Here is a 22,175-nt window from a genome sequence, read left to right on the forward strand (position 1 = left end):
GTGCAAAATTTTGAACCCAGAAACTGTCTATTCTGCAGCAAATTCAAATTAACTGAAGCTGATTTTCATAGAAATGAACTTAAAGTAATTTGAGAGGGGAAAACTGATGTTTGATTTTCAAAATACAGGATTGTGAAGTTTCTAGAAACCAGCAGGTTGTCAGACTGAATTATTGAATTAAACTCTCATAAACATGATCCAGATTACCTGACTGCCCTCCTCCAGTCCGGTCCCAACAGAACAGGAAGTCTTTCGGTACTCGTTCACCTCTGAAGCTTTTTATAGGCAGTGTCTGCAACAAATCCCACGACTCCCCGACCCGAAAAAACAGAGCGAAACAAACAACATGTGGCAGCTGAAGAAGACAAAACAGAAACATTCTTCTTTCTGATTGGACGGAACAACACGGAGAAGAAGAAGAAGAAGAAGAAGAAGAAGAAGAAGAAGAAGCGCGGTGTGTCCAAAGTGCGAAAGTTTTTGCATTCATTAAGAAATGAAAGAAAGTGAAGTTTCTACATGGCTTAAAGCTTCAGAGTTCTCAGCGCTCGCTTGACACGGAAAACATGTTGTCATCACCGTGACAGTAATAATGATGATGATGTAGCGATGAAGAGTAGGTGTGCTAGCCTCCGGGCGCTGTATCAGCAGGGCTTTTTGCATAAAATGTAAATCATCATCGTCAACGTCCTGATATTTTTTCAAACAAGCCCCTCCCCCTCGCCCTCCCCCTTTACATTTAAAATATTTCAACACGAGCAAGAAGATTTTTCCCCGTTTTTTTTTTTTTTTTTTAGCTTCTTTTTTTTTCTTTGTTTTCGTTGTTGTCGCCGTCGTCGTCGTCGTGGCGGTTGTTGTCGTTGGTGTGGTTGTAGTTGCGTTTGTTGCTGAACAGAGGGAGTGTTAAAATGGGAGTTCGCCTCCGCCTCCTCCTCCTCCTCCTCCACCTGTGGGGGGCGCTGCAGGCTATGATCCGTCCTGCTCTGTGCAGTCCTCCTGCTGCTCCTGATCGCCCTCCCCGCTCCCTACCCGCTCTCTGCCGTTCAGCGTCGGGCTCCGTGAGGACTCTTTCAGCTTCTCCTCGAGCTCGTGCAGTGACGGCTCTTTATACATGCAGACTGCAGCGGGAGGGCGGGGCAAGAGGGGAGGACAAAGAAAGAAATGATTATTATTATAAACCCAAACTATGATGGAATTTTCCTCCTTTAGAGTAAAAGGTAATATCACTCGGTTACATCTGAAGACAGTTACAAATCCTGTTTGTGACGCCAGTTTGATCAAGCAGAATTAGCAGTTACACACTGATTAGCTTTGTGTTGCTCCTTGACCAAGCTTCCATAAATGCTTCTGCATCCGACATAAAGGTCTCCTGATCATGAATTAACCAGCTCACAAGGTTTACGTTACAAACTGGCGTCACAAACAGGAAAAATTCTTTCACACAAGTGAAAATAATGTGTTGTTACAGCAGCCACATCAGATCAATGACAAAATAAACAAAATGAGAATAATCTAAGAGTTAGAAATAAAACAACAAAAACTAAAACTGAAACTTAGTTTTGCATAGTGAGGAGATACATTTGTAGCTAAACAGCTAAAACATAGGTAGCTATTGTTAGAAAATTGAGAAAATTTGAATTTACAGATATGAATGTCCATGATTATATAAATATGTACATCTCAAGTACTGCCATGTAATAAACAGGAAGAAGTGAGATGGAGGATATAAAATATGAGGAGAACGTAGAAGAAGAGAGATGTGGAGAGGCTGAAGGAGAAGGATGTGGAGAAAGAGGAGGAGGAGATGGACAGGAGGGACAGGAGGAAGAGGAAGGTGATAGTTGACAGATATTTTTAAATGAAGAAGGGGGAGGAGGGGTGAGACCAAGCAGCTGAAAGCAGAGACGGAGCTTCATGTTTCCTGTTAAACCTCCATCTGTGATATTAGAGCTTCACCTTGTCCTCCAACTCAGAGGAAGTTCCTGCAGGACGACCTCTGCTCCGTCACGCTGCTTCACCTCCCTGCTGCTCAGCATCAGTTCAGAGACGCTCCGCTCACGTCTGAGCAGCTCAAGTACACAAACTCCCCCTCTAATGATCTCATCTATGGTGTTTCTCCTCACAAACAATTAATTTGGAATAATAAAAATAAACTGCAGTGGTTAAAGAATTGGCTAATCAAGAGAGTCACTTCATACTCTGAATGTAGGCTGAAAACTCATAAATATATAAATATATAAATTATTAAATTAAATTAAATTATAGGTACAGTCACTTGATTTTCTCTTGATATCAAAAGCATTTCGAAGATAATTCTGCTCCACAAAGTCAAAATTCATATAAATTAAGAGCAAAATCTGACTGTTGGATATCTATTTTGCCACATAACACCTTTTCTGTGCCACAGCAATGTATAAATTCAGTGAAAACAGAAGATTAAATAAACGTGAAGTTACAACAAAAAGCTAAAGGTCAACTAGCTTACAAGTCTAAAACAAGGGAGTCAAATCTTTAAAGCTAGCCACAGCTAGCCTTGACAAAAGGCTAACTGATTAAAATAAATCAATTTCAGTGAACTTCTTTGTAATTTAGTTTCTTCTTATCCTTTATAAGAAAAGCAGAAGCTGGAGAGCAAAAACATCACATCAGTCCTGCTAAAATAAATTAATTAATAAAAAAAAAACTAGTAAAATATTGTTGATATATTAATATTATTATATTTTATTACACAGCTTCGTTAAATACTCGATTCTTCATTCTAAGGTCTGTTAAAATGTTTGTGTGTTTATGTAAACCAGCATTTTTATTTGTCTTTGTCAGACTCTTAGATGATGTAATTTCCTCCTACTGATGTCACTTAAAGGAACAGTACAACATGTTGGTGCAGAAATGCAGTGTGACGAGGGGAATATGAAACACGTGAACAAACATAAATCATGTCATTTTAACCAAAATGTTTTTTAAAAAAGTGTTTTTTATTATTTTTCATGAAAGAAACATGTTGAGATATTCTGTATATTTAACTGGTCTTTAATGAATTCTTAATCCATACCTCTGATTGGTCAGCTCTGGATTTTTCTCTTTTGATGGAGCTAGGTTAACAGTTTCCCCCGTTTCCATTACTTGTGCTAAGCTAAAGGCTAAACACGTCCTGATCCGTCTCTGGACTGGAGATGAGACACCAGAGTGAGTGTATGCGTGTGATTTTGTGTGTGTGTGTGTGTGTGTGTGTCTCACCTTCGATGGGTCTGGGGACAAAGTGTGAGCAGGGTTTGGTTTTCTTCACGCGGTTTCCCTTCATGATGACGCCGTCCTTGTTGAGGCCGAGGAACCAGGCGCGGCCCGACTCGTGCTGCCGGTACAGCGTGGACGAGTAGATGACGTAGTAGTTCTCAAACACCGACTCCTTAAACTTACACTCTGCTGTGAACACATCCTGACACACACACACACACACACACACACACACACACACACACACACACACACACACACACACACACACACACACAGAGTGGAGACATGTTTGAATACAGTCCACAGGAGCTGTTTGCTGATTGGCTGTAGCAGGTTCAGAGGGAATAAACAACAAAGACTATGATACACATGAAAATAAACACACTGTTTGTTTACCTGTTATTTGACACAAGCTGTGGTGAAAAGTAACTAATTACATTTACTCAAGTACTTTACTTCAGTATCATGTTGAGGTGTTTGTACTTTACTTCAATATTTCTTTATGCTAACAAGCTGCCACTCGTGCAGCACCATCCTACAAATAAATAAATAAAAATAAATAAATAAGCAAGTCAATATAGTTTTTATAAATTATTATGTTTCTCAAAGAACTACTTTTACTCAATTCAGGGGACTTTTATTTCATTTATACACTTATATTTACATTTATTTACATTATTATTTACATGTATCTAGTTTATTCTAGGATTTATTTCATGCTGACTTAAATGTAATTCCATAAACTGAAACAGACTGAAACTGGATCCATGTTAAACCTGGACTGTTGAGACCAAACTCAACTCTGCCGGGACTGATTCAAGTAAATTTAGCTCATTATGGTTCCCTCCAGGTATAACAGGTGTGTGTGTGTGTGTGTGTGTGTGTGTGTGTGTGTGTGTGTGTGTGTGTGTGTGTGTGTGTGTGTGTGTGTGGATATAATAACAGGTGGTCAGGAGGAGTAGAGGACCAACCAGAGCAGAACAAACGTCTCACCAGGCAGCAGAAACCTGTTCCACACTCGTTGAATTCAGACGTTATCGAAGCTGCTCTGATTTGTTTGTAGCTCAAGATGTTTTTTTTCATCAAGCTGCTCAGAACATCTCTGTCATAAAGTCCAAGTTATGTTATTATTAGGACCTTTTAAGGTATATTTAGGTGACCTGTTCGATTCATTAGTCTACAAAATTTCTGTGCATAAAATTCCTGCCACAATTTCCCAAAAACATCTTCAGATTCAGATTAAAACAGAAGAAGATGAAAATTTTGACACTGGAAGAAATACAACCAGAGAATGAAGAAGAAATTAAAATAATGAAGCTCTGAAAAGTCTTTTTCTTGATGCATTCAGGGACAATCCAACATCCCAAACATCATTTTTGGGTGAACTATCACTTTAAGGGCTACATACACACAGATACATTTTCATTTAAAAATGAAGATTATCTCCATCCACACAATAATTTCACGTACAGTAAGTACTCATGTAAACAGGAAGCAGCTTGTCGGTTCCATGGTTGATTTTGACAAACATAGAACAGGAATGGCAAAAATGTTGTTTTCTAGTGGATAAGGGTCACATGGTAGAGGCCTGACCAATCATGACTGCTTACACCCAGTCAAGAAGTGAGGATGGCCGTCTACGCCAAAGTCTCAGCTTCCATCCGTCCAGACTAAAACACAACCCTTTTAAAACTAAAAGAGGGTCAGTAGTATTTTCAGAAGTCTGCATTTTAGCCGTGTGAGAATGTCAGGGTAATTTGGATGCTGGGTTTAAAAGTAGCAAAAGTTACTACAGAAAAAGTTTCAGGGTGTCTTTGACTAAAAAAACTAGACATATTGTTTAGCTGAATAAGAAAAACCAAACACAACAACGTCAACATTATATTTTCTTCTTCGGGCCTCCTGCAGATTCAGCAGACATCATCGCAAAATGTGAATATATCTGGGGTGGAAACTGCAGACAGCGAGCGAAAGGATCAGTGAGAAACCAAAACTACTGATGACGACACAAAAACCAGAGACAGAGAGGAAAAAGACGACAGAGAGAGAGAGAGAGAAGACGGAGCTGCAGGGGGAGGACGGAGATGACGGAGGAGAGAGGAGGAAACAGAGGGAATAAATGATGAAAACAGTTTTTATCCTCCCAGCAGGCGTCCCGCATCACATATCAAAACATGTGATAATTCAAATAAACAGTGTTTAGACAGCCGGGCCTCCCAGAATGCACCACAACGCTACTTTCAACTGAGGACAAAAAACAACACGATGCACAGAGGAAGAGGAGCAGAGACAGTGGTATCCTTCATCTGCAACGAGTCCAATTAATCCACTGATACTCCTCACATAATCTGGATTATAACATCTGATCACACCTTTAAACTTCCACCTGCTGCTTGGTTTATTTTTCCACAGTTTCTTCTCTACTTTGTATCAATAATGACTGGATATCTGTGACTCCTCTGGCCTGCAAAAAGTCTTCAAATGAAACAGTCTTGGGGAGAAAAATTAGTCTTTGGTTGAAATGCAACTGTCAAAGCTTTCAAAGAAAGGGAAGAAAAACAACTTCATGCGTCTGAGTGTGAAATTCACCTGCGTGTTAATTTAACAAAGCTGCCAAAGACGCAGCAGTGGGACAGAAAGTTTAGGACATAAAGCGAGGCGTCGTCTGCATATAAAGAGATTTCGTTTTTCAATTCCTGACCTTAAAATCAACAAGCACTAAAAATCAGTGGTGCAGCAGGATTTCACCTCAGCTGACTGTCACCTGCAGGAGGAACTCTGAACATCGGCGCCTCAGCTGTGATTCTACACTGGAGCTACAGACGAGTCAGCAAACAGTCACAGACTCACACATGTCTACACATTTTAAACTTTGTGTGTGTTTAGTCTGGTGCATTTTTGGAGGTTTGGGTGTGGCAACAATATTCTTATGATGGTCGTGGTGATGTTTGTCGTGGTTAACGTTTCTCTAAGACGAGGTTTTCATCTTACAATTAGATCAGATTATCATTGGTCAGCAGCTCTGAAAGCAAAAGTCTAAGACAAACACAAAGACACCAAGACGTTAAAGCACACAGCAATTGAACAGAAGAAGAAGAAGATGGTGTTTTCAAGCATGAAAACAGCGGTGCTCACACTGCGGCCTCTGGGACCCAAAAACCAAACAAAAAATGTTTAAAAATATTTTCTCCATTTTCTTTCTGAAAAGTGGATTTTTTTGATGCAACCAACCAACATTCAAGTGCTTATAAAAAAAAGGACGAATTAAGCTAAAAAATAACTTTTTTTGCATCTGAAACTAGAAGATCTGTTGTTTCTTTTCATATATTCCATGTTAACATATTCATAGAACTGAATATTCTGCAGGTGTTGAAAAATCAGTGAATTTTGTCAAAAACGCTGGCAGAGAAAGAGTCAGTTACAGATCCTGTGTGAAACCAAAAGTCATCTCTGACATCTTATTAACTTACATCATGTACTTCACTTACAAAATGTACTTATTTCAACAAAAATGATTTTTTTCTCAAACTAAACAAGTAGTTTTGGTGCCTGAAAGTCACCAAACTGCAACAGTTTCATGATCTTAAGAGGTTTATTATGTTTCTCACTGAGCTTTATTTTGAAAATCTACCAGGATGTTGCATATTTATTATTGCTAGCTTGACCACGCAGCCCTGCAGGTGCAAAACTGATGCTACCCGGGAGGAGAATATGTTGCACGATGACAGGTGGGACTTGTGGGATGTGCTGACATTGAATTTATAATAAATAACCGTGATTTTGTTTCGACACAGTGGTCACATTTCACTGTCTTTAAACGGAGCTTCCTGCTTCTTCCAGTTCGCACACGTCCGTCGTATCGTCTCCCTCGTCTCTCCCTTCCTCCGTCACTCCATCTCGTTTCCGATGCTGTGCACACAGCGACTGAAGAATTGCATTTTAAAGTTTTATGGAAGGAGCAGACATGAATTATGGATGCTGGATGGACTCACTGAGGCGGAGCAGCGATACAACAGCTGGATCTGTTCTCTGTCTGCTCTGCAGGCCGTTCTGTGATTATTAACTATCATTATTATTGTTTTCAAATAGACTGTGATCAGAAATGGGAACGTGACGTATGTGGAGTTTGTGTTTTAAAATGAGCTGAAACCAAAAAGACGTTTCCTGAGACTGAAGGATCTTCATCTGTGACATCACTCTGATCACACAGAAAGAAACTTTTATTTTTGTACTCAGATTCTTTTATGGAGTTTTTATGGACGGTTCATTGTGCTGAAAAAACATACCGAGATTTTTTCTCTTAAGTGTCTCTGTGGATCATCAGGTGACCTTTGTTAGGTGAGCTTCGTCGTCATGGTAACAATCCTCAGGTGACCTTTGTCGTCTTTTTTTATTACTGCTCGTTTGTAATTTGTTTTATGTTCATTTTTTTTATAAAGTTTTCTGAAAATGAATGAGTGAATGAATTTATTTATTTATGTTACTATTTTAATCAGCACTTTTATCTCAGCAGAGTGTAACTGACTGTACAGACGGACAGAGAACGTCTCACCTCGAGGCGACGGCGAGATGAAAGTGGCTGTAAGTGTAGTTCAACTTATCAAGCATTTTTACGAGCTGCGTTCAAAATTCCTTGATGACGTGATTTTTAGCAACACTAAAACAACGAAAGGATGATCAGTACGTCTGAAACCTCGGTATAAAACCAACAGTTTGTGAACTGCAGATTATTTACAGGTAAACTGTGGTGACGAAGAACATCACGTGCACTTCCTCTGACACAAACAGCAATATTTTGTATCATGTTTAAAATGTTCTAAATAAATCAAACTGAGAGATTCGGACTTCATTTTTACAACACAAATGACATTTTTGTTATTACAGAGAGCAGAAAGTACAAAATAGGTATTTTAAATTATTGTACAATAATTGCTGAATAAAAAAAAAAACTATGATGCTGCTCCTGACTTTTCCTGAATGTGTCTTTATTTTAATTTAAAATGTTTTTATATATAAATTACACAGACAGCAAAGAATATGTGATCATTTTAACTATTTCAGCTACAGGCGGTCATACTGACCCCACAGAAAATACAGCTGTTACACTGTCACTCTTTCACTCTCTCTCACACAGTAACAGTTGTTTATCAACTATGATCATCTCTGTCAATAAAATATCTTGATTGGCTCCAATTTCCTGACACTAAAATACAAATAATTAATTAATTAGCCCCATTAAAAAATAAAGTAGGGGAGATCAGGGACGGTTGAAACACTTTTATCTTAGCACCTACAACTGACTGAATTTTTGTGTTAAAGCTCTCAGATGTTGAAACAAAGAATGTTTACTTTACAAACAGCAACTTTTTTTTGACCTTGTCTTTTCCCATCAGCTGTGATTATTTTTTTATGATGGTTTTAGGTGGAAATGTGTTCTTATTAATGTTAAAATAAAATATCTTTAACTGTTTCTCGCTCTGAGTGATTATAGATGAATCTAAAATCTGAATCAGATCACTGATAGTTATTAATTCTACAGAAAAACACTGCTGTGAATATATGAAATCATTACACTTTACTACATGAGATGCTACATATTGATAAATATATAAATACATTTGAGACATTTACATTTTGGTGTTATTTCATTTTTAAAAAAGATGAACTAACAGAATAATTGTCTTAGTCTCTTAAATCTGTTAAATGTGAACCCTAATTATCACCACACCCGACATGTTTTCTCAAACTGTTCAGCTCTGAGATCCTTTAAAGAGAAATGTTGAAAAGAAACGTCCAAATAACCGATAAAGAACACTGTGTTACTGTGACAGACGGACAGACAGGTTTTCTTACTGATGTATAGAGGAATCCCTCTGCGTTCATGGCCACGTAGAGTCCAGCCTTCACTCCCTGGATGGCCACAACCCTCAAACCTACTGGGATCAGGTTAAACAGAGCTGAGGGCGAGAGACACAGGCAGAGAGAGAGAGAGAGGGAGAGGTGGTTACTGCTGAGGGAGACACACGGGTCAGATTAAAGAGATGATTCAGGACAGAAACCAAATATTAAAATTGATGGAACAAGAGTCAGACTTTTATTCTTCAGGTGAAGAGCTCACTGCACACAGTCTCTGCAAAAAAAAAAAAAACCTCTCCTGTGACAGAATCAAAGAGTTTCAAAATGACCGACACGTGTCGACCAGCACTGGTCTTCATCAGCACACCTGAGCTGTGTGACACAAATGAGCTGAGTGGGCGGGGCATTACCTGTCAAGGTGCAAGCCTATTGGTCAAACACTGAGAGATACATCATCAAAATAAATAAAAAATGGACAAAAGGAAAGGAGAAAAAAAGGAAGAGAAATAAATAGAATAAGAACGAGAAAAGTACAGAAAGTAAAAACAAAACAGAGAAAAAAGAGAAAGAAAAGAAAATAACTAAAACAAAAAAAATGATAACAGTAAAAATGGAAAAAGAGAGGAGGAGGACGAAAGAAAAGGAGAGGAAGTGAATAGGCTCATTGGAGATGAACTGCACCTTGCAGCCCTAAAGTACACAACATGTCACAACCTACATGATCAATAATCATCAATATCGACCGATATAAACTTCATTATCGTGGAAGGTTTTGCAGCGATATCACCCAGACCTCGTTATGCAACTGTCTGATTTTACAGAAGTGACAGTGAATCCATCTTTTATCTAAAATCAGTTGTTTCTACACGTCTGTAAATGATCAGATCGTCTTATTGCAGCAGTTTAAACTGTGTCGACGTTTAAAATCGGTTCATCTGCTGCTGCTGGATGTGACGCTGCCAGCTGATAAACTGAGAGAAACAAAGGAGGAGAGGAGAGGAGAGGAGAGGAGAGGAGAGGAGAGGAGAGGAGAGGAGAGGAGCGAGGGGAGATGTTGTAGGGATGAAGTGATGAGAGGTGATTTAATCCTCGGGGACACAGAGCTGCAGTGTGGGTGAGGATGAAGAGGAGGAGGTGGAGGAGGAAGAGGCCTGTGGCGATGGTTGCTGTTAATCCTCCTTTATTTAACTCAGATGATGTGAGAGAGAGAGAGAGAGAGAGAGAGGGAAATCCAAAACATCTCCTCCTCCTCCTCCTCCTCTTCCTCCTCCTCCTCCTCCTCCTCCTCCTCTTCTTGTCCTCTTTTTTGCTTTTCGTTTCCAAACCAGAGGATTTAAACGAAGCAGCAGCAGAATCTGTAATCCTGAAAACACACTGAGATCAGCTGCTCACGAGCACAAAGAGACACATCCATCACGTCTGATCAGCTTCATGACCTCCATTATAACAATCTCACAGGTTAGGATCAATAAAGTACTATTGATCTATCTATCTATTGATCCTTTGATCAGATAATTCACCGAAACTCTTACAGTAACGCTTCAATTTACAGGTTCCATAATTTCATGGTAAATAGGTGGTAACTACCAGAGGGGAACTCCGCATGAAGTTTTCTGCTCGCGGTGTTTTTCTTGGTGGACGTCAGTTTAAGAGAGGAAATCTTTGATCAGCTCAGCTGCAGCTGGAGGTGGAAGTTAAACCTCAAATCCAGCAGCGACGCTTCTTCTAAGCTTCATGAATATTTAGGATGCAATTCTGTCATCATGTCTGTACTTTACATGTGGAGGGGAACACAGAACGTGTCTGTGAAGGAGAAGAGAACGTCTGGGAAAGAGGCTCATGAAGAGAAGATCCTGATCAGATGATCCTGCTGTTGCAGCCTTCAGTCTCCAGTGAGCGGCTGCAGTCGTCACTGATCGCTGATCAGAGGAACAGAAACTGTATATCAGAGCTCTCAGTGAGGCTCTTTTCTTCACTGCTTCACTGCTGTCTGCTCCTCACGTTGGCTGGACTCAGAGTTTTATTTTTGTTGCAGAGGTGGAATTATCACAGCTAACATTTACAGAGCAGGTGTAGTGCTTCCTGGAGTGTTTCCTTCATGTACACACAGCTAACATTGACCACACTGGTGACAGTGATGTCACACACATAATATGAAGTGATAAAAAAACAAAAACAAAAACAAAAATGTGAAGTCCACAGTCTGCTTAAAAATGTCTCTGTCACATAAATGCTGTTTTCTCTTTTTTTTTTTTGTCTGAAAAGTGGATTTTTTGATGCAACCAACATTCAAGTGCTCATAAAAAAAGAACGAATGAAGCTCAAACAAAACTTTTTTATGTCTGAAACTAGAAGATCTGTTCTTTCTTTTGATATATTCCATGTTCACATATTCATAGAACTGAAAAATCAATGACAGCAACAACAAACAACACTGGCGGGGAAAGAGTGGTGTAGGTCTGTCCAGGTGGGCGACAGTTGTGTGTCCAGGTGTGTGTCAGTTGTGTGTCCAGGTGTGTGTGTCAGTTGTGTGTCCAGGTGTGTGTGTCAGTTGAACAGGTGTTGCAGAGACTCACTGTAGTCGCTGTTCTCGTCCTTGTTCCCACTGATGGCTCCATCAGGCTGCATCTGCAGGAAGAAGCCCTGTTCACTGAAGAGACGCGTGACGATGCCCTTCAGTTGCGGCTCTGCAACACACACACACACACACACACACACACACACACACACACACACACACACACACACACACACACACACACACAGATGTAAGATTAATGCTGCAACCACACAGTTCAGCTCCACCATCAGTCCACTCTGAACACATTCATTATTCAGCTGCAGGATCAGATCTCTGGATCTTCATCACTCCTCTTCATCTTTGTTTCATTCCAGCCTCTTCATGCTGACTACACACACACACACACACACACACACACACACACACACACACACACACACACACACACACACACACACACACACAGGTCATGTTTGTCTTTATTCCAGCAGTCTGTCTTCACTGAAAACTGTTTTTGCATCATATTTAATTTTGTTCTGACCTCCTCTGATCTGTCTTCATATCACCTCCTCTCCTCTCATCTCATATTAACACATCGTATCATTTCACCTCCTGTCACTTGATCTAATTTGACCTCACTTTCTGTCACCTCCTCTCCTCATCTCATCTAAGATAAGATGAGATCTTCCTTTATTAGTCCCACAACGGGAAAATTTATGCCGTTACAGCAACAAAAAAGAAGCATCAAACTAAAATCTAAAAATATAAGCAAGAGGAAATATACAAAATATGAACAATTTAACAAACGAATAAGAATTTTGAACTCATCTTTATCATCATTACTACCATCATCAAGTCATCAAGTCACCAATAACAATAAAAATCAAACCTTCCATTCTATATCACCTTTGTTTACTCCACTTACATCACACAAAACAAACGTATATGATCTGAAACAAACAAACAAACAAAAACTCCTTCAAAGATGAAAAAAAAAAAATGTCCATCCGCAGCCACGCACACATCAGGATCCTCTGTGTCTGTGTGTGTTTGAGGTGTTTGAGTGAGAGGATGTGAGGATGTAAACATGCTGCAGAGATGAAGTGATGCTCCAGATGACAATGTGGGCCAGAAGGACTCAACTCAGGCAGAAATAGACTGAAACACAGAGAGAGAGAGGCTAATGTGGAGCAGAGCAGCTGCTACTGTGCTACTTAAAACATCCACACACACGCTGACTGACTGACTGACAGACAGACAGACGGGCTGGACAGACTCCGAGACAGACATACAGACTGAGAGACAGAGGGACAGACTGAGAGACAGAGGGAGGGAGGGTTTCTTTAAAGGTTCTATATATGATGTTTTCTGTCACCAACATCTGAGGCCAAAATAAACTCCTCTTTGCAGAAACATAATTTTTCTCAGATCATCATTAAACAGTTTCTCTACAAACTGTTTTCTCTGCTGTACATTAGTGACGTATCCCGTTTGGTCGGGAGCTGTTTCTTCAATCTGCTGAGTGACCTAAATACTTGCTAAATACTAGCTTGCTAGCTGTCCTGCTCATGCTAGCTGTGTGAAACATCAAGTCAAATATGCTTTAGGTAGCTGAAGTCTGATGCAACGTTTCCAGCGTTTGAACATACTCATCGAGTTGACATCGACTCATCGCAGATTTCTTTATTGGTGATCAGCTCCAGAGACAGAACGCCCACAAAGTGCAGGGACGCGTCCATCCACCCGCTCAGTCTGTCTATTTATACTGAGGTGATTTAGAGCGGCTCTGACCGTGACTCTGATCTGGATCATAATTTATGGAGATAATATTTCCCAGTTTTCTCTCTGATGTCCTCCAGCTGCTCTGCCTCAGCTCTGTGACTTACAGTTTCTTGGTGGACAGATAGTTTTACCTGCTGAAAAAGTAACCACTAACTGTAACTTAGCTGACATTGGCCAGATGGCTCAGTCAGCAGTTCAGTTAGCAGTCCTACTGGCCGACTTTCCTCACTGGGAAAGTAGTCCAAAGCTCCTGTGCTAGAGGTGTTAACACCAGCACTCCCCTGAGTCAGCTGATATGACCACTAGCTGCACAGATAAGTGAGCTAAATAGCTAACATCAGCACCAGTTGGCATTTACTTTAGCAACAGGTAAAGCTATCCACCCATCAGTTATTTATTTTCTCCTCCAGCTGCTCCACCTCAACTCTCTTTGATTTACACTTTTTTGTTGGACAGATAGCTTTACTTGTTGCAAAAATCAACACAAACTGTAACTTACCTGCCATTAGCCAGTTAGCTCAGGTAGCAGTTCTGTTAGTAGTCCTATTAGCTGATTTTACCTGCTGGGAAAAGTAGTCTAAAGCTCCTGTTCTAGAGGTGTTAATACTAACAATCCACAGAATCAGCTGCTAGCTGCACAGCTAAGTGAGCTAACTAGCCAACAGCAGCTACAGTTGGCATCCGCTTTAGCAAAAGGTAAAGTCCCCCCGTCCCCTGCCTGCATGGCTACTGCTAATATAGCATCTACACCTCACAGAACCTTTAATGTGATTCCAGCTGCAGGAAGAAGAGCAGCAGCTGCAGCAGCATCTCGTCTTTTTTATTCCTCCTGATTTCTTTTAAAAAACAAACAAGATCTTTTCCAAATTTCACCAAAGTTTTTATGCAACATTAATTAATTCATTAAACCCATCACTTCCCGTAATTATTCAGATTCTCTCATGTATCCCTCTGTGCTCTTAATAATACAGAGGAGCCTGACACCCAAACAAACACGCAGGCCTGCAGTCTGTCGTTAATTAAAAAACATATGGATGATCTGATATATGGAGCGTTATATCGTCATTTAACAGTTCATCTCCTTCCACATCCAGCGACATGAAGCAACACGATCATCCCACTGAAGGTGTGACTGCGTCTGTCTACCTGACACTATCAGACTGAATCCTTTCATCCTTTTATTTTTCCGAAATCTGTCATGAATTTATCTCTTAACAATGATGTCATTTAAGTATTTTAATTATGATTTCAGGAGATAATAAATGAATGGACTGTAATATAATGACGCAATAAAAAAACTTAATTCTGACTTTTTAACTCTTAAAAACATCTTAAAATTTGATATTTTCATACTGTTATACCAATTCCAGTCGGTATCTCCTGACATTCTATATACATTTCTACTTTTATATTTCTTTTTTTTAAATAGATGATATTTTCTAATGTTCCTCTTGCTTATATTTTTATATATTTTTATTGATGCCTCTGTATATCTTTGCTCTCCATTTTGTTGTTGTAAATGTTCCTGTTGTGGGATGAAAAAAGGAATATCTTATCATATCTATCTTATATATCGGTGCACTGAAAAACAAACAGGAGTGTGTTACTTCCCAGCAGCGTTTCAGGGTTAATAAATCACAGATACATAGACTCATATACTTGCCAAGACTTGATCTAACATTTTTAGCAGAAGTTGGAACATCAACAACTTATTTAAAATGTAGAGACAATGCATTTAAAACACCTTAAAATGAATTAATTTATCTCCTAGTTAACTTCAAAAATGGGATGAACCCCTGAATTTGTACCTGAATTGAAGAAACTAATCTTCTCTTGTTGCTTTTTTATTCTTAATTCTTTTGTGCAAATCAAAGGGAACCTGTGATGTTTTACATTGTAAACTATTAAAAATATTTTCTTTTTGCAGAAAACCTTCTAAATGAGCTGAGACCAAAACTAGAAGCTGAAAGAGGCTGAAAATCTCCACAGAGCTGCAGAAGCACTTTACTGTTACATGATATCATCTGATCATTAACGCATTCAGTTTTCAGGACGTCAAACATCTGTGAGGTTTCAACATCCAGAGGTTTGTTTTCTGAAGGAAGTTATAATTATAACTCTGTGTGTGTGTGTGTGTGTGTGTGTGTGTGTGTGTGTGTGTGTGTGTGTGTGTGTGTGTGTGTGTGTGTGAGTCTGTCGGAGGGTTCAAACACCTCATCACATGCTGAAGTGAGACGTGATAAAAACGACACCTCGTCCTTTAAAACGAGAATCAGAGTCACATTTTAACAGGACAGAAAAAAATAAAACATCAAATAAAAATAAATAAATCGGTTTCTCGCACACAATTTTATTCTCCACATTCATTCTCAGATAAAAAAAAATATTTTGTTTCTTTTGTATGTTTTTGTTTTGTTTTTTTCTATTTTTATTTCTTTGCTCTTCCTTTTCTACTGTCATATTTTTCCATATAAACTGCAGTGTAACCTGTTGGTTCTAGACATTATGGGATGGATGAAGGAGTGAGTGTTGTGCCTAAAGATACAGAAAAATATTATTAACAGAATATTTGATGCTTCACTGATATTAATGAGAATTTACTGTTAAATAATAAAAATAAACCAGGACAGACACCTGAATCACCTGATCATTTCTTTATAAATGTCAATTTATTGATCTTTTTTGGTCAGATTTGATATTTTCAACAATATAAACAAAATTAAACCTCTCAGTTTTAAATGTGAAGAGACAGATTCATTTTATTTAACTCTTTTACATTTGTTTTGTTAGTTTTTGTTTTATTTGACTTTACCTTAGCTATTTTTTAAATATTTTTTATTTTTGACATATTTCATCTAACCACATACTTTGCTGACTGTGCTGCAAACTCTGATCAGTTATATCAAAACAAAGAACATGTGGAAACATCTGCATCATATAAAGGTTTGATATCAATATTTTTTTAAAGTGAGAAGAAGAGGAAAGACAGAAAAGAACACACAAAAACAGTAACAACAATAGTAAAACCATTAATATTAGTTTAAGTGATTTTTCAACATGATTGCTGTGATAAATGCACAAATAAAAACATGTTTAAGTCAATAAAGTTTTGTGGAAAAAAAAGAATGAAAAGAACACGAGGCTGAAGCTGTAAAAACTGTTTGAATGGAGAAGAGAACCGACGTTCTCCAGAGAACTTTGACACGTCTGTATGTGAAGATGATTATTATGAATGAGGTCTGTTAATGGATCATGTAAACAGCAGCTGACAGCAGGTATTGATCGTGTGACTAATCAATAAGCCGTGTCAGAGTCTCTGAGTCAGCAGGAAACTGTCAGCATCTTCAGTCTGGAATCTCATATTCATATTCATATTTTGTCTTTAATAAATTATTATTGGTTTAATAAAATGTTAGAAACATACAGATTTTAAAAAAATCTATAAATTTACATATATGATATTTTGTTTGTATCATATTTGACATCACAGGTATTTATAAAAAAAAATCACTGATCACACCAGTTTTTATTTTAGAAACAAATATTTTTATAATTTTATAGATTTTTTTATGCTTTTGGAAAATCTGACACATTTTAATTTGTACTTTTGTTTTTGTTTTTTGTCAGTGAATGTTACTTTGACCAATGATAGGCAATAGATATTTTTAGTAAAAATCAATTAAAAACACAATTATTACCATGTGCTCACTTGCTCATAACTGTTTGCAACATCCTAGTGATTATAACAAGAGCAGGTTACATTTATTAAAAAATGCATATAAATATCTACATTTATCTGAAGATGACATTTCAGCCTTTAATTTGTTTATTTAACAGTTAATTTGTGATTGTGGTGAAATAATACATAGTGCATCATGAAATTCAACAGAATAATGATTAAAATGATTTACAATAAATGATCTTACATCATATCTGATTCATATATTTTCAAAATGATTTTACTTTAAACTCAGCTGTAAAATATTACTTAATTATATAATAAATAGAGTCATTATGGTGAATATTCAGTATTGAGATATTGGTAACAATATAACTTATTCTTACTGTAACTTTTTCAAATTTATCTCTACATGAGGGCGGCCATGTTGGATTTTGCACTCAGAGGTCGGCTGCTGCCTGCAGTTCACTGATGATCCACCAGGGGGCAGAAGACACGTCTCAGAGTGATAAATCAGGGTTTTCAGGAAAGTACTGATCAATGCAAATGAAGTTACAGGGTTAGAAAAAATGCAGGCTGAAGACATTTCTGCTTTGATTTACAGTCTATGTTGTAAATGTAGAGTTTGATGCTGCAAAATAAAATCAAAAAGACTTCGTTCTGTACCACATCTGACCACCAGGGGGCTCACTGATGGTAGAACATGAGAAGAAGAAGAAGAAGAAGAAGAAGTGGTGACGTTGGAGTAACTGAGTGACTCAGCAGCTGCAGAGAAGTTTAATAACTGTGCGAGTTCAAGTTGGAGACGTTCCTCAGGTCTGTGGACTGAAGCAGCTGATCCGGCAGAACGTCTGTATGATAGTTCCTTTAAGAAGCTGTTTGTTGTGTTGCCAAGAGAACACGAAGCGGTCGGCAGCAGCGGGGGAGGCGGCTAATGAGAGACGCAGCTCATGAATGTGTAAATACTGAAAACCGTCCAGCGGTCCAACATGCTGCGTCTCCTCTGCGTCTCCTCCTCCTCCTCTTCATCCTCCTGCTCCAAACTTCAGGTCAGGTCTGCAGGAGGACGTTCTCTTATTTCATCCAGTGAGGGTTCTCCAGAGGAAACACTGCTGACATCGTCGCTACTGAGACTCATTAAATATTTAAAATTGTTGATGAAAATTATGTAATGTTTAATAAGACTGCTGGCTGTGATTCAGTTTCTGTCTGAGAAGAGTCTGCAGAGAACCGGAGAAGTTCCACAGCAGAACGTCGACTCAAACAAAAACACAAAAACAAAAAACACCTCTGTTTTATGATGGACAGCAAGACAACTATATGCTCAGTATTTTTACAGCTGGGTCTGAAACAAAAATGTGCTTTTTGTTTTTCAGTAGGCATAATAACCACAAGCTAACAGGCTAACAGGCTAAAGGCCTGAATATTCCCCTAAATGGACATGTTGGGTTGGACGATGTCCACTGAATTGGCACACACATCCTGTGTCTGTTTGGACCGATGGTTGTGCACATCCTCAGACACAAAACAGCAAGTTGTTCTGTGGCTTTAGACTCATGAAATCCAGCTGTGTTCTGCCTTTGACAAAATAGCTTTACTGAGGAAGCTACACTAAGAAAATCGGAGACAAAGCTGAGCTGCAGAAGCGCGTGAAGTGCACTCGAAAGACAATTGACCATTTTGTTCCTTCAAGACATGTTCCACACGTGCAGACGGTGTTCTGTCACTTGTTGTAGCATCACAACAAATTGGAGGTGTGCAGACACCCTCTGATGATGAAATTCCTACCACGCACACGATTACGTACTCAAGCACAAAGTATAAATTTAGCTTAAGAAGCACTAAATCTGCTGTACAGATAAAAATCTGCTGAGTCCTGTTACTTCAATATTTTTTGCAAATGATAAATGTGGAGGGCAGCGAGTCTGACAGCTGATGTCAGAGGCAGAAGTGAAGCTCCTCCCCTTCCTATGGCCTCTTATCCATCCTTATCTTGCAAAAAAATAAATGTATAGTAGCTCCCAGTGAGAGACAAATAATTTATTGATCCCATTTGACTTGTTCTGAGTCATAGATAAAATGTTTCTTAATTGAAATCACTACAAAAAGTTCCCTTAACTGCAGTATTCGTCCACTTTTGAATTCTTTTCTTGGTGGTGGTTATTGATTAATTAACGGCATCCATAAGAGGGCGTTCCAGAAAAGTCTGGGGAACACTGGTCAAGCTTACAGTGCTTTGTGTCTAATATGCAAAAAAAAAAAGGTTTCAGTGTTAGAAGAGTGACGTCACATGACTTCTGGATGTGTCATCTTCTTAATCACGTATCTTCAAAGTTTATGACTTTAAATTATCTTTTAAACTGACAAACATGATGTGCAAGTCATTGCACAGGATCATAAAATGATTTGTCCCTTGCTGTTGACTACTGTACATTTTCTTTTCTGAAATAAGGTCTCATGGTTTTGCCCCAGAAGGGGAGGGTCTTCACCTCTCTGTGCAGCTACAATAAGCCACAAGGGCAAAACCTGCATCAGTTATTCACCACCTGCACTGCTTTAACTAAGCTTTTAAGTGCAGTGCGTCCATTTTGACAGACAGCAGGTCGTCTGTCTCAGCGTCTGTCTCACCTACCTGGTTTCCGTCGTACAGGTCTCTTCTTCCCGCTGCAGAAACGAACTTTGCTGAAGACACTGAAGATGTGTCTCTCACACAGAGACCTCGGGTCTTTGCTGGGACTCGAGCGTCTCTTGTTGGTGGCAACCTTCTCGCTGTTGGACTCTCGGGCCTGACGTTTTTGTCGGATCAGGGAGCTGGCGATGGCCGCCGCCATCTCCCTGAGAGGTGGGCGGAGCCACCGAGGAAAGGCTATCTGCTCCCGCACTGCCCCCCCACCCCCGCAGTCTGAGTCTGAGGACAATCACTGGTCAGTCCAGATCAGCTGACATGTCTGAACGGACGAATCCACAAACGTGTTCTTTCTTACAGCCACTCCATGATTCAGAACTTCAGATCCACATCAAAAAGATATTTTAAGTCCACGTTTAGTTGTTTAAGAAAGTTTTTGATTTTTTTCTTTCGTCTTTAATTTCATTATTTTAGTTGACAGAAAAGTTCACATCCTGCAGCTCTGTTTTATTCCAGAGGGGGCGACAAAGCTTCATACATGGCGACTAATCCAGAGAAACTTTAAAATCTCTTTCACACATTTTCTTCAGCTGAAGAATCATCAAACACAATAAAATTGTGGCATTTGAACGACTGAAACCTTTTGCTGGTTTTATGACGATCAAATGGACATAATGTCGAAAAATCAAAAGTTAACACTTCATCAGAAATTCTGCTTTCGTAATTTGATAAATGCTAAATAAATTAATAAATATTCCCTGATCTTGGAGTTGAAACCTTCACCATAATTCCTCGTTCTAAATGCAACAAACTGCAGCTGCACATATGCATGTAAAAGCCACACTGCATGCTGGGTAATTTATCCATCACAGGCTTTCAGACTCTCCGATGGAGGCACATGGCTGCAGGAGCTGCAGGGATTCTCCAGATTTTCCACGCTGATGATGCATCCATAGAGTGACGAGCGAAGGCACGGCACCGTCTACGTCTCGCAGGACGTTTAGTTTTCCAGAGACGGCAGGACGGCGTTGTCCGCTCACACCTCCATCTTCAACAACTTTCAGAGATGTCTTCAGGTCTTCAGAGGATCGGCGACAGCAGCAGCAGAAACGCAGAGATCAGAAACCCGGAAAGAGTTGAAGAAAAAGAAAAGAGACGACATACAGCGAACCTGACGGAGTTCAAAATGAAAAAAAAAAAATCCCAGAGAGAAACGAGACGATAAAACGAGCTGATCAAACACAGAGAGAGAGTGAGAGACTGGATCTGCTCTGCTCTGCTCCTGCTCATCGTCTCCTCCTCCTCCTCCTCACAGGCTGAGAGCTGCTGAATGTGATGAGAGGCTGAGAGAGGAGGGAGGGAGGGAGGGAGGAGAGTGATGGAGAGACGGGCGGTGGAGGTGTGGAAGAAGCTCCTAAAAATATTCTGCCTGATGTTTCGTGTTGCTCCCACATCAGACCGGTCTACCTTCTCTTCATCCTCTGAAACTCACTGAGCGGCTTCAGAGGAGGACGGACCGCTCTCGTTCTGGTTTCATTCTGGATCCAGTTCAGCAGGATTCATTCAGCTCCACCACAGTCTCATGTCAGACGCAAGTCCAGATTCATTTTCACTCATTGTCACAGATCTGAGCCTCACAAACGTTCCTCCTGTCCAGAAGGAGGCACTGATGCGCCTGAAGCTATGACCATGAAAGAACAGATGGAGAAGAACTTCTGCACTTGAGCATTTTACTTTAAAGTCCAGATGAAACGGCATTATTGTGACATATTTCCAGGTGAGACAGGATTGTCAGGTGGAGCAAACGCTGGGAGGAATTTGATTGTAACGTTGAAAAATGGGCTTGAGATGCTGAATTTTAGCTCTGCACTGCTGATTGATGTCATGATATTATTGGTTGAAATCAGCTGGTTCAAGCCAGTGCAAGCGTGCGTCAAATTTTAGTTTACAGGAGGAAATAAAAATTTTCATGCAAGAATATTGTACTAAGAAATCTGTTTGTTTTTTTGTCATGTAGAGACACATCAGGTTCTACAGACATAAAAAAAACATCTTTATTTGACTTCACTGTTGATTAATCTGTCAATTATTTTCTTGATCAATCAATTAGTTGTTTGATCCATAAAATGCCAGAAAATGGTGAAGATTGTCCATCAGTGTTTCCCGAAACCCAAGATGAAATGAGATCATGTCTTGTTTTGTCCACAACCAAACGATATTGAGTTTACTGTCATAAAGGAGCAGAGAAACCAGAAAATATTCACAGTTTAGAAGCTGAAATCAGAGAATTTTTACCTTTTTTGAAAAATTATTCAACCTGATTAATTTATTATCAAAATACTTTGCGATTATTGTAATAATTAATTAAAAATTGCTGTTGCTTTAAAGGAGTTATGGAAGAAATTATTCAACAGATGAAGTCCAGGACTTCTTGAGCGTTTACGTTGCAGACGAATCCAGCAAGAACCGGAAATTTT

The 22,175-nt window shown here is 39.2% G+C and overlaps 1 protein-coding gene across 2 annotated transcripts in view; it reads right to left on the bottom strand.

Annotated features, from left to right (window-relative positions):
* Positions 1 to 262: 262 nt before the first annotated feature.
* The window catches only part of LOC146328696 (fibroblast growth factor 12-like), a 38,237-nt gene continuing 16,324 nt past the window's right edge, over positions 263 to 22,175 (bottom strand). The window contains exons 1-5 of one of the 2 annotated variants that reach the window (XM_084717683.1): positions 19,705 to 19,957; positions 11,667 to 11,777; positions 9,088 to 9,191; positions 3,235 to 3,433; positions 263 to 1,115 (exon numbers count right to left, since the gene is read on the bottom strand). In XM_084717683.1, coding sequence (XP_084573809.1) covers positions 964 to 1,115; positions 3,235 to 3,433; positions 9,088 to 9,191; positions 11,667 to 11,777; positions 19,705 to 19,903 — 765 coding nt within the window. In that variant the 5' untranslated portion in view covers positions 19,904 to 19,957 and the 3' untranslated portion in view covers positions 263 to 963. Of the gene's footprint in view, positions 1,116 to 3,234; positions 3,434 to 9,087; positions 9,192 to 11,666; positions 11,778 to 19,704; positions 19,958 to 22,175 lie in introns of those variants that run through there. The other variant, XM_084717684.1, reaches the window with a different exon arrangement.

This window comes from Lutjanus erythropterus, chromosome 4 (genome assembly GCF_056507025.1).
Source record: "Lutjanus erythropterus isolate fLutEry1 chromosome 4, fLutEry1.hap2, whole genome shotgun sequence".
NCBI classification, from domain to species: domain Eukaryota; kingdom Metazoa; phylum Chordata; class Actinopteri; order Lutjaniformes; family Lutjanidae; genus Lutjanus; species Lutjanus erythropterus.